Source organism: Mobula birostris, chromosome 1 (assembly GCF_030028105.1).
Source record: "Mobula birostris isolate sMobBir1 chromosome 1, sMobBir1.hap1, whole genome shotgun sequence".
NCBI lineage: Eukaryota > Metazoa > Chordata > Chondrichthyes > Myliobatiformes > Myliobatidae > Mobula > Mobula birostris.
Genome location: NC_092370.1, coordinates 143,482,773 through 143,496,117, shown reverse-complemented (window position 1 = coordinate 143,496,117; position 13,345 = coordinate 143,482,773). Strand labels below are relative to the sequence as shown.

Genomic DNA, 13,345 nt, shown 5'->3' with positions numbered 1-13,345 from the left:
CTTCAGTTAGTCCTAACGAAGGGTCTCGGCCTGAAACGTCGACTGCACCTCTTCCTAGAGATGCTGCCTGGCCTGCTGCGTTCACCAGCAATTTTTATGTGTGCTACAAGAATTGGGGGATCATGTTACAACTGTATAAGATGTTGATGATCCTTAATTACGAGTATTGTGAGCAATTCTGTTTGCCAAGTTAGAAAACGTATGTCATTAACCTGGAAAGGGTGTTTAAAAAAAGATTCACAAGGATGTCATCGAAGTGGAGGACTTGATTTATAAGTAGGACTGGATAGCTGGGGCTTTTCTCCCTGGAGCATAGGAGTCAGGGGGAGGGGTGGGTGGTGGTGCAGTGATGCTTTTGTATTTATGACAGGTACAGATTAGGTTAATGGTCACAGTCTTTAGCCTAGGATAGATGAGTCTAAAACTAGAGGGCACAGATTTAAGAGGGAAAAATTTTAAAAGGGATGTGAAGGAAAACCCTTTTAACACGGAGGATAATGGGTATGTGGACTAAGCTGCCAGAGGGAGTGGGAGAGGCTGGTGCAATCACAACATTTAAATGGCATTTAGACAGATACAGTACATGAAAAGGGAAAAATTAGTGGAATATGGGCCAACTATTGGCAAACAGGGCCAGATCAGGTTGACAACTTCCTCTGCATGGACAATTTTTCCATGCTGTATGGCTTGGCTCATTATTGAATTTTTGTTACAGACCATTCCTAGCAGTTTCTAATTGAGTGCAGGTTACTTTAAATGATAATTAATCAATATTACCATTGATATGGGTAAAGCCATCACAGGGAAAGCCCTCCCAACCATTGTGCATATCTACATGAAACACTGTTGTAGAAAAGGAGCATCCATCATCAAAGATCCTCACCACCCAGGTCATGCTTTCTTCTCACTGCTGCCATCAGGTTGAAGCCACAAGAGCCTCAGGACTCGCACCACCAGGTTCAAGAACAGTTACTATCCCTCAACTAGGCCTTGAACAAAAGGGGATAACTGAACTCATCTATTGAGATGTTCCCACAACCAATGATTTAACTTTAAGGAATCTTTATCTTGTTATTTCATGCTCTGGTTATTTATCGCTATTGATTTATATTTATATTTGCATTTGTAGTTTGTTGTCTTCTATGCTGTACTTGATCTTTCATTGATCCTGTTATAGTTACTATTCTGTAGAGTTGCTGAGTATGCCCATAGGAAAAAGAATCTCAGGGTTGTATGTACTCTGATAATAAAATTTACTTTGAACTTTGCTACTGATTTTATATTTTTTGAATGTATCTTCTACAATCCGGAATGATTTAACACCTTTTAAAATATTTCAGCATTTCAGACAGTGCAGCACTGACTCAGTGGGCACAGAAACGCCAGCTCAGATTATATGTTCATGGTACCAGTGTGCATTTTTATTGCTTGCTCTTATGGTCAAATTATGTCCATTGAGCCACAGATGACATGACCACTGTCTGATTGCACCTAGAAAATCCTACTGAAAGAATGGGTTATAGCTTATCAGTCAATAAGAATTTTGGAATTCTCAACCTTATCTTCTCCATGGGGCTGAGGAAGAAGGTTGCCCATGGTCCTATTGTTTTCTCTCAAGAGTTCGCTCTACTTTGAGCAACTATAAGATCTTGCACATACAATGTGGCAGCTTTCAGTAATAAGTAAAATACGTTTTGATCCTTTACATCATTCAGAATGATATCTGAAGATTAACCAATAGCCTGCGAGGTAAAATTTTGTTCCTTTTCCCCTGAAGCAACAATATGAAAAAACGTAGTCTGCTCTATCAGTTGTCAAACAGTTAGAGAAAAAGTTCTGTGTTCCAATATTTCACTCTTATTCTCTGGCAATAAGTACCGACTATCTCTCCTTTTGTTCTTTGATTAGCCAGCATCTCGAAATGCAGTTTCAGGATTGTCTGCAGCCACACTGTCCTCCCTTGGAGGAGCTTCCTCACGACGAGGCAGTGGGGAGATGAGTAGCATTTTGGATCCAGATGTTTCACTTAGTGAAATGCGGGTAAGGTTTATTGAACTTTCAATATGGCTGGAAATATTTAATTGTCTTCAAATGCTTCTGTCAATTTTAAGAATTCTTATACAATGTGGTTACTTAATGTTTTTGCACCCTCCCCCTCCTATTTATGCACTGGTTCATTCCATGTGTCCAACAGGATATCTATGAGCTTAAGGACCAGATACAAGATGTAGAGGGGCGATACATGCAGGGATTAAAAGAACTTAAGGTATCAGGGCCATGTCCCCAGCATGTTTTGTCTGTTTCCTCTGGCTGCCATAATGGGAATTCGTGCTACACTCTTTAACATGCAAGAGTAGAAATCCTCCAGCAGTTGACTAACTTTTTTTTGAATGATTGCTAGAGAATGTGGATTCTTAAGGCATGTGTTCTGTTTTTCCTAATATAAACCTTTCAGCACTTTATGTTAACGTGCAGTATCAAAAAAAATTTGTAAGTAGTATTAATATTGTAAAGCAACCAATGTGAAAAGGTAGCAGTTAGAATCAATTACAAGTGACCTATAAAAGTAGAAAGCAATTGTTTAATTCTTGATCTGTGATTTATTTTGGTTTTAGTTTCATCAATTGTTTAGATATTCCTTGATTTATAAGTATTTTATTTATTTTTGTTATAATTCCATTGACACGTTAGTCTTATGCATTCTTGATATACAAATTTGAATTGCTACAATAAATGGCACACAGTTGGAGAAAGAGGGAAATATGAAGACAGAGAAATTATTAATATCTGTAATAATAACTGGCAGCAGCATACAATGTATTTCTGTTGTGCAGATCATAATGATTCTTGTTGGCACAACTACGTAAATATATCTACAATCAAATTAACTTGCTGCTGGAGAAAAGGGTACCAACTTTCAAAATTATATGTTATATGGCATTTCCAAATGTGGTCACAAAACGACCAATCACAATTTTTTTGTGGTTAAAAACATGATAATGCAATTATTTTCTCATGCCACATTCCCTCTCCCCAAATTGGCAAACCACTACTAACATTTTGCTTCCCTGCTAATCAAGATCTGTGTTAAAAATTCAGATGTTTGTGGTGATGTCTCTTTGTTATATTTAACTTACATATTTAAAGTTTAGGTTTATTGACTGACATTCATGAGCTCTGGGACCCGGCTAGATATTTTATGTTGAAACAATATACATATACATGTTTAATAAAACCTGAGAGTACAATCTATTCATAAATCAAGGAGTATCTCTATTTTTTGTAATTTATTTCATTTAGAATGTATCTTGAATCAAAATGGTGTCCTAGTTTTCTGAAATATTCCTCAGAAAATTTTAGTTATCTTTTTGGGAAGCATGGATATTGGAAATTTAAAGCCAAAATTTCATTTGCTACTGGAAATGAAAGCTGTCTTAGAAGCATTTCCACATGTGAATACCTTTGTAAAACAAACAAAAAATTCTAATCCTTTGAAATGCATAGCTAAATAATGTTTATTTTTGGCAAGGTGGAAGTGCTTTTATTTGGATTATGATAAGCTATTTGGAAAAGTCAGTAGTTTAATTAGAAAATGAAATGTCAATTAAAGGTGAAATTCATGTAAAAACTAATCAAAAATATCTGTCAGTTAATAAGCTTTACAAATTGGACTCTGAGAATGGAAAGGAGAATCTTATTTTTAATTTATATGAATTTCAGTACCAACCTAAAAACTGTTTCATCATAAAAAATGAAGGGACTGTGTTCAATCTAGTAATCTTTCACATGATTGCTTTTTATATAATTGATTTGTGTTGTGTAAAATATTGTATTATGTCTTTTGCTTCTGCATGGCATGATTATTGGCAAGGTATTTTATTTAACAAAGTTTCTTGCCTGTTAGAACGAAGACTTCTCATACTAAATTGTTTGTTAGAAAGCCTTACTAGTCTAAATGTATTACTTGTGACTAACCTATTATTACAGTAGTCTCTAATCCTGATTTATTACTACCTGCATTCTGCTTGTGTTTAATTTTTGACACCAAAGTAGAAGAAGTTGTTATTATCGGGTTTTAGCAGTTTTGATTGAATATGTGGGCAAGTGGCAAGTACTTTAGGGCTTGCCTGAAAGAGTAGCATAAAACAGAGGTAAAAGTGTCATGAATTTAAAGAACCACTGAAATATAACCAGAAGCAAAGGATTGTTTGGCTAAGCAAGTTGAGTTTGCATTCAACAAGTTATTTTACTTGACTTACATTTTGAATTGTTTTTTCAAACATGAAGGCATTTAGGAATTTTTTGAGGGAATATTCAGAAGATTGCCAGATTGATTTTTTTTCCTATCTTGAAGCTGCTTATTGGCAGCTTCCAAATTATACATTTATACTTTAATAAGAATGTGGCAACATTTGGTAATTGAAGAATCATGTAACCTTTTAACCCACTATGTAGGTTGAGAAATTTCTCTATTAACAAATTTTCATTGGTACCAAATTGCATTCATAGAATGTGGAGACTGAGGCGAGGCTGTAAGGTTTACCAACATGAATGTATTCTGCCAATAGTGAATCTGACAAAATCCATTTTCAAAGCAGAAGTTTAATTTGAAGGTTTCTTATCAGCCCGAATTATGCGGTCTTTTTGAAGAGCTGTTTTTAGTGTTCTGCAATTAAGATGTACTGGAAATTTTGTTGAATTGGCCGTTGGACTTGAGATCATTACAGGGGTGTTTCTAGTCATATTTTAAAGCGTAAAGGAAATTGCTACAACATTACTTTTATCCCAAATAAAACCATTGTTAGAAATTATCAGTTGGTCAAGGCAGCATTTTGTAGAGAGAGAAATAGAGATAAAACATTTCAGTTAAGTGATCCTTCCTGAAAGTCTATTGTTTCTCTTCAAGGCATTAAGTTCTAATTTATAAATGAAAAACAGTGGGAATAACTGGGAATTAATGCATGTTTATTATTTTTTCATGATGAAGACTTGATAAGAATCTAATTGACTATAATTATATTGACATTCTTGCCTACCACAAAACTGTCATGTTAGTTTACATGCATAGCTCCATGCTCCTTTTGTCTGCAGTCGTTTCCAACATTATTAATGCTATTACTGAAACATGAATTATTTTAACTTGCAGGATTCCTTATCTGAAGTAGAAGAGAAATATAAAAAAGCAATGGTTTCCAATGCACAACTTGACAATGATAAATCAAATCTAGTCTATCAAGTGGACACTCTAAAAGACGTTATTGAGGAGATGGAGGAGCAGATGGCAGAGCTATATAGAGAGAATGAGGAAAAATCCAAGGTAGTTGGTTATAAACTTCTGCACCATTAACTGGGTGTTACTGTTGACTTTGCACCATATTGATCAGGAAGTGGGGAAAACTATTCTAATTTTACAACTGTGGAATTATTTTAATTGAAATTACTGTTACTCAGTTTTTTTTTGTTGTTGAATGCATTGGCGTATCCTGCATGACATGGTCAAATGAGCATCAAAACCAGGTAAAAGCTTTGATTGTGATGCTTTGTGGGGAGCTTTGTGTCTTCAATACCAGGTTACCTCATTTCCAGGAGTAGAAAAAAAGGGAATTTCATTGGGCTAGTCTTTGCACTATACACCAAAGTCTCATACAAGTAAACGTGTACATTATCAGGTGAAAAGCTGGATGGGGCCCAGATCTGATGAGCTTTCATGGGCAATATATAAAATTGTACTCAAACACATGTCTGATCAGTTGGTAGTGTTCACTCTGGCAACAGGAAAGGGAAATCACTTAAGGGAAGACTGAGAGAAAAAATAGGCCTGTGTTTATCTCGTTACCCACAATATAAGAATATAAAATAGGAATAAAATTTTATAAAAACTATCATTTAAACTGTTTCTTTATCAGGAACTGGAACGACAGAAACATATGTGTAACGTGTCACAACATAAAATAGAAGAATTAAAAGAAGGTATTCGGCAAAGAGATGAGCTGATAGAGGTAGGTGGAAGGTTAAGGACCATTCCTGTCAAAGGTTATCTCCTGGATGTGAAAAGCATTTGGACAATTATATTGATTATAAAGGTGATGGTATTGCTGTTGGAAATTTTACAGAAAGTGAGAGCAATGTGGTATTTTGAGGTTTTTATTTCGTCCTTGTTCTATGATTGTTGTGGACTTGGAAACAGACCTTTGGTCCTCTGTGTTGTATCTCTCAATGACTCTTAAATAAGTTTCAAATTAAGCTTTGTTTCCAGGATGAAAGTTGAAAGGCTATGAAATCAGTTGACTATTCACCACATCATTGTGCCTGATATGATTGTCTTTGGATTTGTTAAAACTTTTATCAGCATTATTTTTATTGCTTTAAAAGAATTAAATTTTCGAGCCTTTCAGGGTGAAATGTCTTTAATTTCAGTACATTAGCTACCCTAAATTTTAGCAATAGGAGTAAAAAGCTGATTACACTTGATAGCTAATACCCAAAGAAATTGAGGTTTAGTAACAAAGTCTCCATTCTTGAGCAGTTTGAATAGGTTTAATAATGACTTGTCATCAGGACAGCTGTGAAACATTTAAATTTTATTTTGGAACTTCATTATTTTGTAACACTGGGGAAAGACAAAAATTTATTTCCCAACAATAACACTACCTGCTTCGATAAGTGAAACTTTTAGTATCTTCTTTAGGTAGACTCTAAACCAATGTGATGTTTAACATAATCTGCTTCTTTTGTAATATATTAGCATTCACTTTCTGCAGATCCTTTTTATTTCTATATCCTAGATTCATTTTGTCTCCCCTTATTTTTTTCCCTTTTTTACTGTCATTTCTGTTGTTTACTTGCTCTGAATCTCCCCTCCTTGTCTATAGGAAAACAAGTGTCTACAACAGAGGGTGGACACCCTCGTGAGGGAAGTGTTTGATCTGCAGGAAACTATCAACTGGAAAGACAAAAAAATTGGGGTAGGAGGTTAAAATGAACAGTGGGTTTGCAAATGCATGAGGTGTTTATTGGTCGGTAAACATAAGGGTTTCTCTGACCAGTCACTATGTTGGAGCATGCTATAGTTGTTAACAAGTTAAATAAAATAAAATCATATTTGTTACAAGTAGTTTTAATATAAATTTTCTGTAATTTATTGGTTGTTTGATGTAGGTTTAGTATTTTTAAACATCTGAAAGCATGCTACAGATGGTGATAGTTGTGCAAGATGAAGAGGAATGATGAATATTACAAAATTTTAGATGAGGATGAGAATTTTGATACTTCTAAACTTGATCCCATTCACTTTTTTGCTCCTTACCATTTCATCCGCTTTGTTTATATGTTGTAATTCACATTTCCTTCATCTTTCTGCTGTTTTTCTTATTCTGCTTGCTGTCCTGTGATCAGGCTCTAGAGAGGCAGAAAGACTACTTTGACTGCATTAGGCATGAGCGTGATGAACTCAGAGATGAATTGACTGATCTGAGGGAAAGAACAAAGGTAGGAAATGTACATGGTTGAGGCCAAAGATTGATTTATTTTGGTTTATGCTGAACTTTTATTTTCAGTTGAAATCGGTGACTGAACATTAAGTAGTGTAACGTTAAAAGGTTTGATAAGCACCATTACTATTTGTAGTCAAAATTTCACTTCAGAGAGCAGTTTCCTCCATGACACAATAACATCAGTCATTCTTAACATATAACTGCTTTTAAGGAAAGCTATTTAAAGTAATAGAAAATTTCTTCTCTGTTAATTCCAAGAGAGCAAGAATTGTTTACCTTGAATGAGAAAGCTTAATCTTTTTGATTGTTCCAGTGTGATTAATATTCACCATTTTTTAAATCAACTGTTCAGCGTGTGCTTTTTATTGTTTGTTAGGTCCTTCTATGGAAAGTGGAGAGCGAAGGTTCAACACTTTCGCATGATACTTAACTTAACATGTTTTAAAAAGATTTTTGCCCCGCTGTGAAACAAAAGAGTGGGGAAAAAAGTATCTTCTGTTAGCAACAGGCAACTGAGCATTTTTCATGATTTAACTCTCAGTTTCCAACAAGATTAGCCTGTAATTTGTAGTTTTTATGATGACAAAACTATTAATATTCCCTCCATAATTTTTCTGTATTAGGTCCTGTTCATGCCTTTGTACTTAGTTGACCCACAAAGTCTCTCAATTTCATAATGCCACTTTTTAAATTGTTTACTACTCTTCTCTATCTTTATTTTGACCCTGTGTAACCAAGAAGGGAGGTTTTTTTGACTCATTGAGCTTTCTGTCTCTCAGCGATCCTATTAATCCCATTCCCTGGTTTGTTTCCTTGTTGTGCATTTAATCATCGTGTTCTGACAGCTATGTCTCAAGTGACAGAATTTGGGAATTTGTTCCAATCTGTTGAATCTTGAGGATTTCGTCATCCTGAGGTTCTTCGGAAGTCAGGAATGAGGCAGAAAACTTGTTGATTAGGGCCATTTATTAAATGTTACAGGAATGAAGAAGGAACAAAGAAAAAGAAACAAAAAAACAAATAAATCATGGTCTTATGCAAAAATTAGCTCAGACTATGAAGATAAAAAAATTCAGTGATAACAATTTAACTCTGAAACAGCCAGATTCAAGTGGCATGACTCCTGCTAGAGAAAAACTACAAAGCTTCTAAAAAAAAAACAGAATCTCTAATACAACAATTACTGCAAAATTCACTGAACAATTACATTTATATTGCTGATTATATTAAAATTCAAGCAAGCATAGGAAAGTTTAAACAAAGTTTATCTTTTTAAAGCAAAATAACAATTTTCACTATAATCCAGCACACCTTCTTCACTGTAGCTTCATTTCAGAGTTAGCTTAAAGCTGACCCTTATGGCTGTACTTTTCATTGTCTAATATTGTGTTGCCTGGTTTTTGGGTAGAAAAGCTCTGCAAATGATTCCTCATGGAGTCCAGTGATGGAATATGTTCCTGCAGTTTCGCAATACTTGTGCTGTATCAGTTTATGGAACAGAGAACAGTACAGCACAGCAACAGGCTATTTGTCCCACAGTACTATACTGAACTAATTAAACCAATGATTGCTAATTACATTGATCTCTTCTGCCACATGTGGCCCGTATATCTTCATTCTCTACATATTCATGTGCCTATCTAAAGGAGCCTCTTAAAGTCCTCTGTCCATATCTGCCTCCACCACCACCTATGGCAATGCATTCCAAGCAACCATTAAACGAGATGTGTAGGGGGAGGGGAATGAAGGAATAAAAACTTTCCCCACACATCTCTTTTGAACTCCCCTCTCACCTTAAATGCACACCTAGTTTTAGAATTTCAACTCTGGAAAAATTGATCTCTGCCTCTCATAATGTTATAAACTTCTGTCAGGTCTTCCCTCAACCTCCTGCTGCTCCAGAGAAAGCAACGTTAGTTTGACCAACCTCTCCTGCCCGCTAATTCAGGCAATATCCTGATGCACCTCTTCTAAACCCTCTCCAAAGTCTCCACATTTTTCCTATAACGGGTGACCAGAATTGAAGGCAGTGCTGGCAGAGGAACAATATTTGCATTTGAAGGGAGAAAAACGGTTACAAAGCACCAAAATGAGTTTGTTATTTAGTGATCTTTATTGAAAATTTTTTAAAAATGATTTCGGTCTTTAATGGTTTTTATTCATTTCTGAAGCTAATGCTTTGAATATTTCTGCAAAACTTTAGCTTCTGAGCATTAGAAATAATAAAGAGGGTTTTCCTTTGACAGCAGCCAAGCCAAAGAGCATGTTAGAATGGGCTGCTGATGCTGTTACCTATATTTTCATGGGTATGGATTGTTTAAGCCATATCCCCATGATTATGGGCATCATGGTAACATACCGGTTAGTTCAACACAATTACCGCTCAGGGCATCAGAGCTTGGAGTGCAATTCCAATGCTGGCTGTAAAGAGTTTGTTCATTCTATCTGTAACTGCTTGAGTTTCCTCTAGATGCTCTGGTTTCCTCCCACAGTCCAAAGATTAATTAGCCATTGTAAACTGTCCTATTAAATGTTAAGGTTAATGTTAAATGGGTGGGTTGCTGGGTGGGGCAGCTTGTTGATCCAGAAAGGCCTGTTCCACTGCGTCTCGAAACACATAAATAAATAATAAATTCATCCCTGGAAGTTGTTGACTCTATACAGGGCCTCTCCACCCCACCCGAGGTTGTGTATGTTGACTTTGGAGATTTACACTAGGTAAGTATGGGGCTTTGTTGTATGTCAATGACTGCTGCAGGTAACCTGTTGTTTATGCCAAAATTGACGTTGTTATGTAATCAGAAATTAAATTTTCTGTTAAAAGCTTCAGAGGTTTCAATGCAAGAGCTGTAGGCTTTTATCTTTAAGTAGACTGCAGCTTCTGGTGGTCACACATGCAGTTTGCAAGTAATATTTGAATGTTACGTCATTGTGGTGACCTGTTCTCTAGTCTTTGAATCTTTCCAGTAATGCTCAAATGAGGATCAATGATTTTATGTGAACTTCTTTAAATTTTTGACCCCTATAAGTGTTAAATAATGAATTGTCTATAAATCAGTGTTTAGCTTCTTGCTGAGCTATAGTTGTGCTGAAAAGTCTCTGGTGCTGCAAAGCTGATTATTTACATTGAAGTGACAAAGTGATGAAAAATGCTGTAGATTTTAAAACTAATCTTTTTAACATTTGATATTTGAAATCTTTATTTCATTTTCTTTGAAATGATTAAAAATAATTGTAATCTATATTTTACATTCTGGTTTGCTGCCTGTGAGAATTTATTGGTCTTATTGGTGCTGCAGTAGCTGTGAAACACTTGTTTTGGGATGCCACAGATGCCTTGTAGCTGGAGCCAGGTTAAAGGCCATGTACGAATAGGGAAAATTGGCATCATATTTGAGGACAGCCTAATTCATTATTAGTGACAAACTCAGTCCATTTGAACATTGCTGTGGTTTAGTGATCTAAGAATCTGTGCTATTTAGCTATTATAATCTATCTTTTATAAGGCAATGAATCAAATAATCCCATTGTTATTAAAATCTATGCAAGTATATCCTGTCAGGCTGAACTGTTAAATTCAAATATGCCACACAATGATATTATTAGCAATGACATTAAATTTGGTAAATCCTGTTGCCTGGGACTCATCTCCAGAATGCTGACCAAATATATTTTCACCTAAAAATAGCCCTTGACTTTGATATAAAATTACATAATTAGCTTAAAGTAACTTTCTATTTGTGATCTCCTCTTGAGGTACAAACCTTGTTTAATTGTAAATATTTTCTCACATTGGACAATTAATTTTACTCTGTTAACTCACTATATCAATTCTGTAGATTAGATCCATCTGGGTTTTGGATAATATTGAAATGTAGAAAGCTTTAGAGATAAATTTTACTCAAAGTGTGAAAGACTGGAACAAATGGTCTCAACAAGTTTTAGAACATGGAACAGTATAGCACAGGAACAGGCCTTTCAGCGCATGATGACTGTACAAGCACAATGCCAAATTAAACTAAATTCCTTATGTCTACACATGGTCCCTATGCCTCCATTCCTGCATATTCATGTGCCTGTACAAAAGCCACTCAAATGTCCCTATACTTTTTGTAGCTAGTACTGCCCTGGCAGCCTGTTCCAAGTACTTAGCACTCTATGTAAAATAAAAAAAAATTGTCCCACACATCTTTAAATATTTTGCCTTTCACCTTAACTGCATGTCCTCTCCCATTTCTACCCTGGAAAAAGATTCTGACTGTCAGTCCTATTTATCCCTCTCATAATTTTATAAACTTCTATCACACCTACCCTCAATCTCTGCCACTCCTGAGAAAACAATCCAAGTTTGTCCAACCTCTCCTTATAGCTCTTGTACCCTAATCAGCAGCATTTTTGGTAAACCTCTTCAGCCTTTTCAAAGCCCCCACATCCTTCCTGTAATAGGGCGACCAGAACTGCACACAATATTCCAAGTGGAGCCTAACCTAAATTTTATATACAGTTGCAAGAAAATGTTTGTGAACCCTTCACAATTACTAGTTTTCTGCATTAATTACTCATAAAATGTAGTCTGATTTTCGTCTTAAGTCATAATAATAGACAAACATAATCTGCCTAAACTGATAACACACAAACAATTGTACTTTCATGTCTTTATTTAGCACATTGTTTAGTCATTCACAGTCCAGGCTGGAAAACGTATGTGAACCCTTGTATTTTATAACTGGTAGAACCTCCTTCAGCAGCAATAACCTCTACCAACCGTTTCCTGTAGTCGCTGATCAGACTTGCACAATGGGAAGGAGGAATTTTAGACCGTTCCTCCATACAAAACTGTTTCACTTCATCAATATTCCTTGCATGAACAGCCCTCTTCATGCCACAGCATCTCAATTGGGTTAGGGCCTGGACTCTGATTTGGCCATTCCAAAGCACAAATTTTCTTCTTTTTAAACTGTTCTGTTGTTGGTTTACTCTTGTGTTTTGTCTTATTGTCTTGTTGTATCATCCAGCCTCTAGTAAACTTCAGGTGATGGCCCACCACCCAGACATTCTCCTGTAAAATTCCTTGATACAATTTTGAATTCATTTTTCCCAAGAAATGCTCTTGTAGCCTTTTCTAGCTTCATGCATCACCGATTCAACCTGCAAGATAACCTTTAGTGACTCCTACACAAGGAATCCCAACTCCCTTTGCAACTCTGATTTTTCTCCCAGTTTAGAAAACTGTCTATGCTTTTATTCCTTCTTCCAAGGTGCATGGCCAAAGACTTCCCAACACTATATTACACTTACCACTTCTTTGCACATTCTCCTAATCTAAGTCCTTCTGCAACACTACCTGCCCCTCTAACTATATTTATATCAAAGGAAAATATGGTCACAAAACTATCTATTCTGTATTCCAAATCATTGACACGTAATGTGAAAAGAAGTGGTTCCAATACCAACCCCAGCGGAACAACACTATTCACCGGCACTCAACCAGAAAAGGCCACCTTTATTCCCACTCTTTGCCTCCTGCCAGTCAGCCAGTCCTCTGTCAATGCTAGAATCTTTCCTGTAGAACCGTAGACTCCTAACTTGTTAAGCAGCCTCATGTGTGGCACCTTGTCAAAGGCCTTATGAAAATCCAAGTAAACAACATCCACTGACTCTCCTTTGCCTATCTGGCTTGTTAGTTCCTCAAACAATTCTGGCAGGTTTGTCAGGCAAGAATTCTCCTTAAGGAAATCTTGCTGACTTCAGCTTGTTTTATTATATTGCTTTATCGTTAATAATGAACTCCAGTATCTTCCCAGCCACTGAAGTCAGGCTAACTGGCCTATAATTTTTTCTACCTCTCTCCC

At 36.0% G+C, this 13,345-nt stretch overlaps 1 protein-coding gene across 21 annotated transcripts in view; it reads left to right on the top strand.

Annotated features, from left to right (window-relative positions):
* The window catches only part of lrrfip2 (leucine rich repeat (in FLII) interacting protein 2), a 125,472-nt gene that overhangs the window by 79,709 nt on the left and 32,418 nt on the right, over positions 1–13,345 (top strand). For 13 of the 21 annotated variants that reach the window (XM_072263294.1, XM_072263276.1, XM_072263205.1 and 10 more), the window contains 6 exons: positions 1,909–2,040; positions 2,195–2,266; positions 5,147–5,317; positions 5,907–5,999; positions 6,873–6,965; positions 7,396–7,488. In XM_072263294.1, coding sequence (XP_072119395.1) covers positions 1,909–2,040; positions 2,195–2,266; positions 5,147–5,317; positions 5,907–5,999; positions 6,873–6,965; positions 7,396–7,488 — 654 coding nt within the window. The remainder of the gene's footprint in view (positions 1–1,908; positions 2,041–2,194; positions 2,267–5,146; positions 5,318–5,906; positions 6,000–6,872; positions 6,966–7,395; positions 7,489–13,345) is intronic. The other 8 variants (XM_072263312.1, XM_072263196.1, XM_072263284.1 and 5 more) reach the window with 5 other exon arrangements.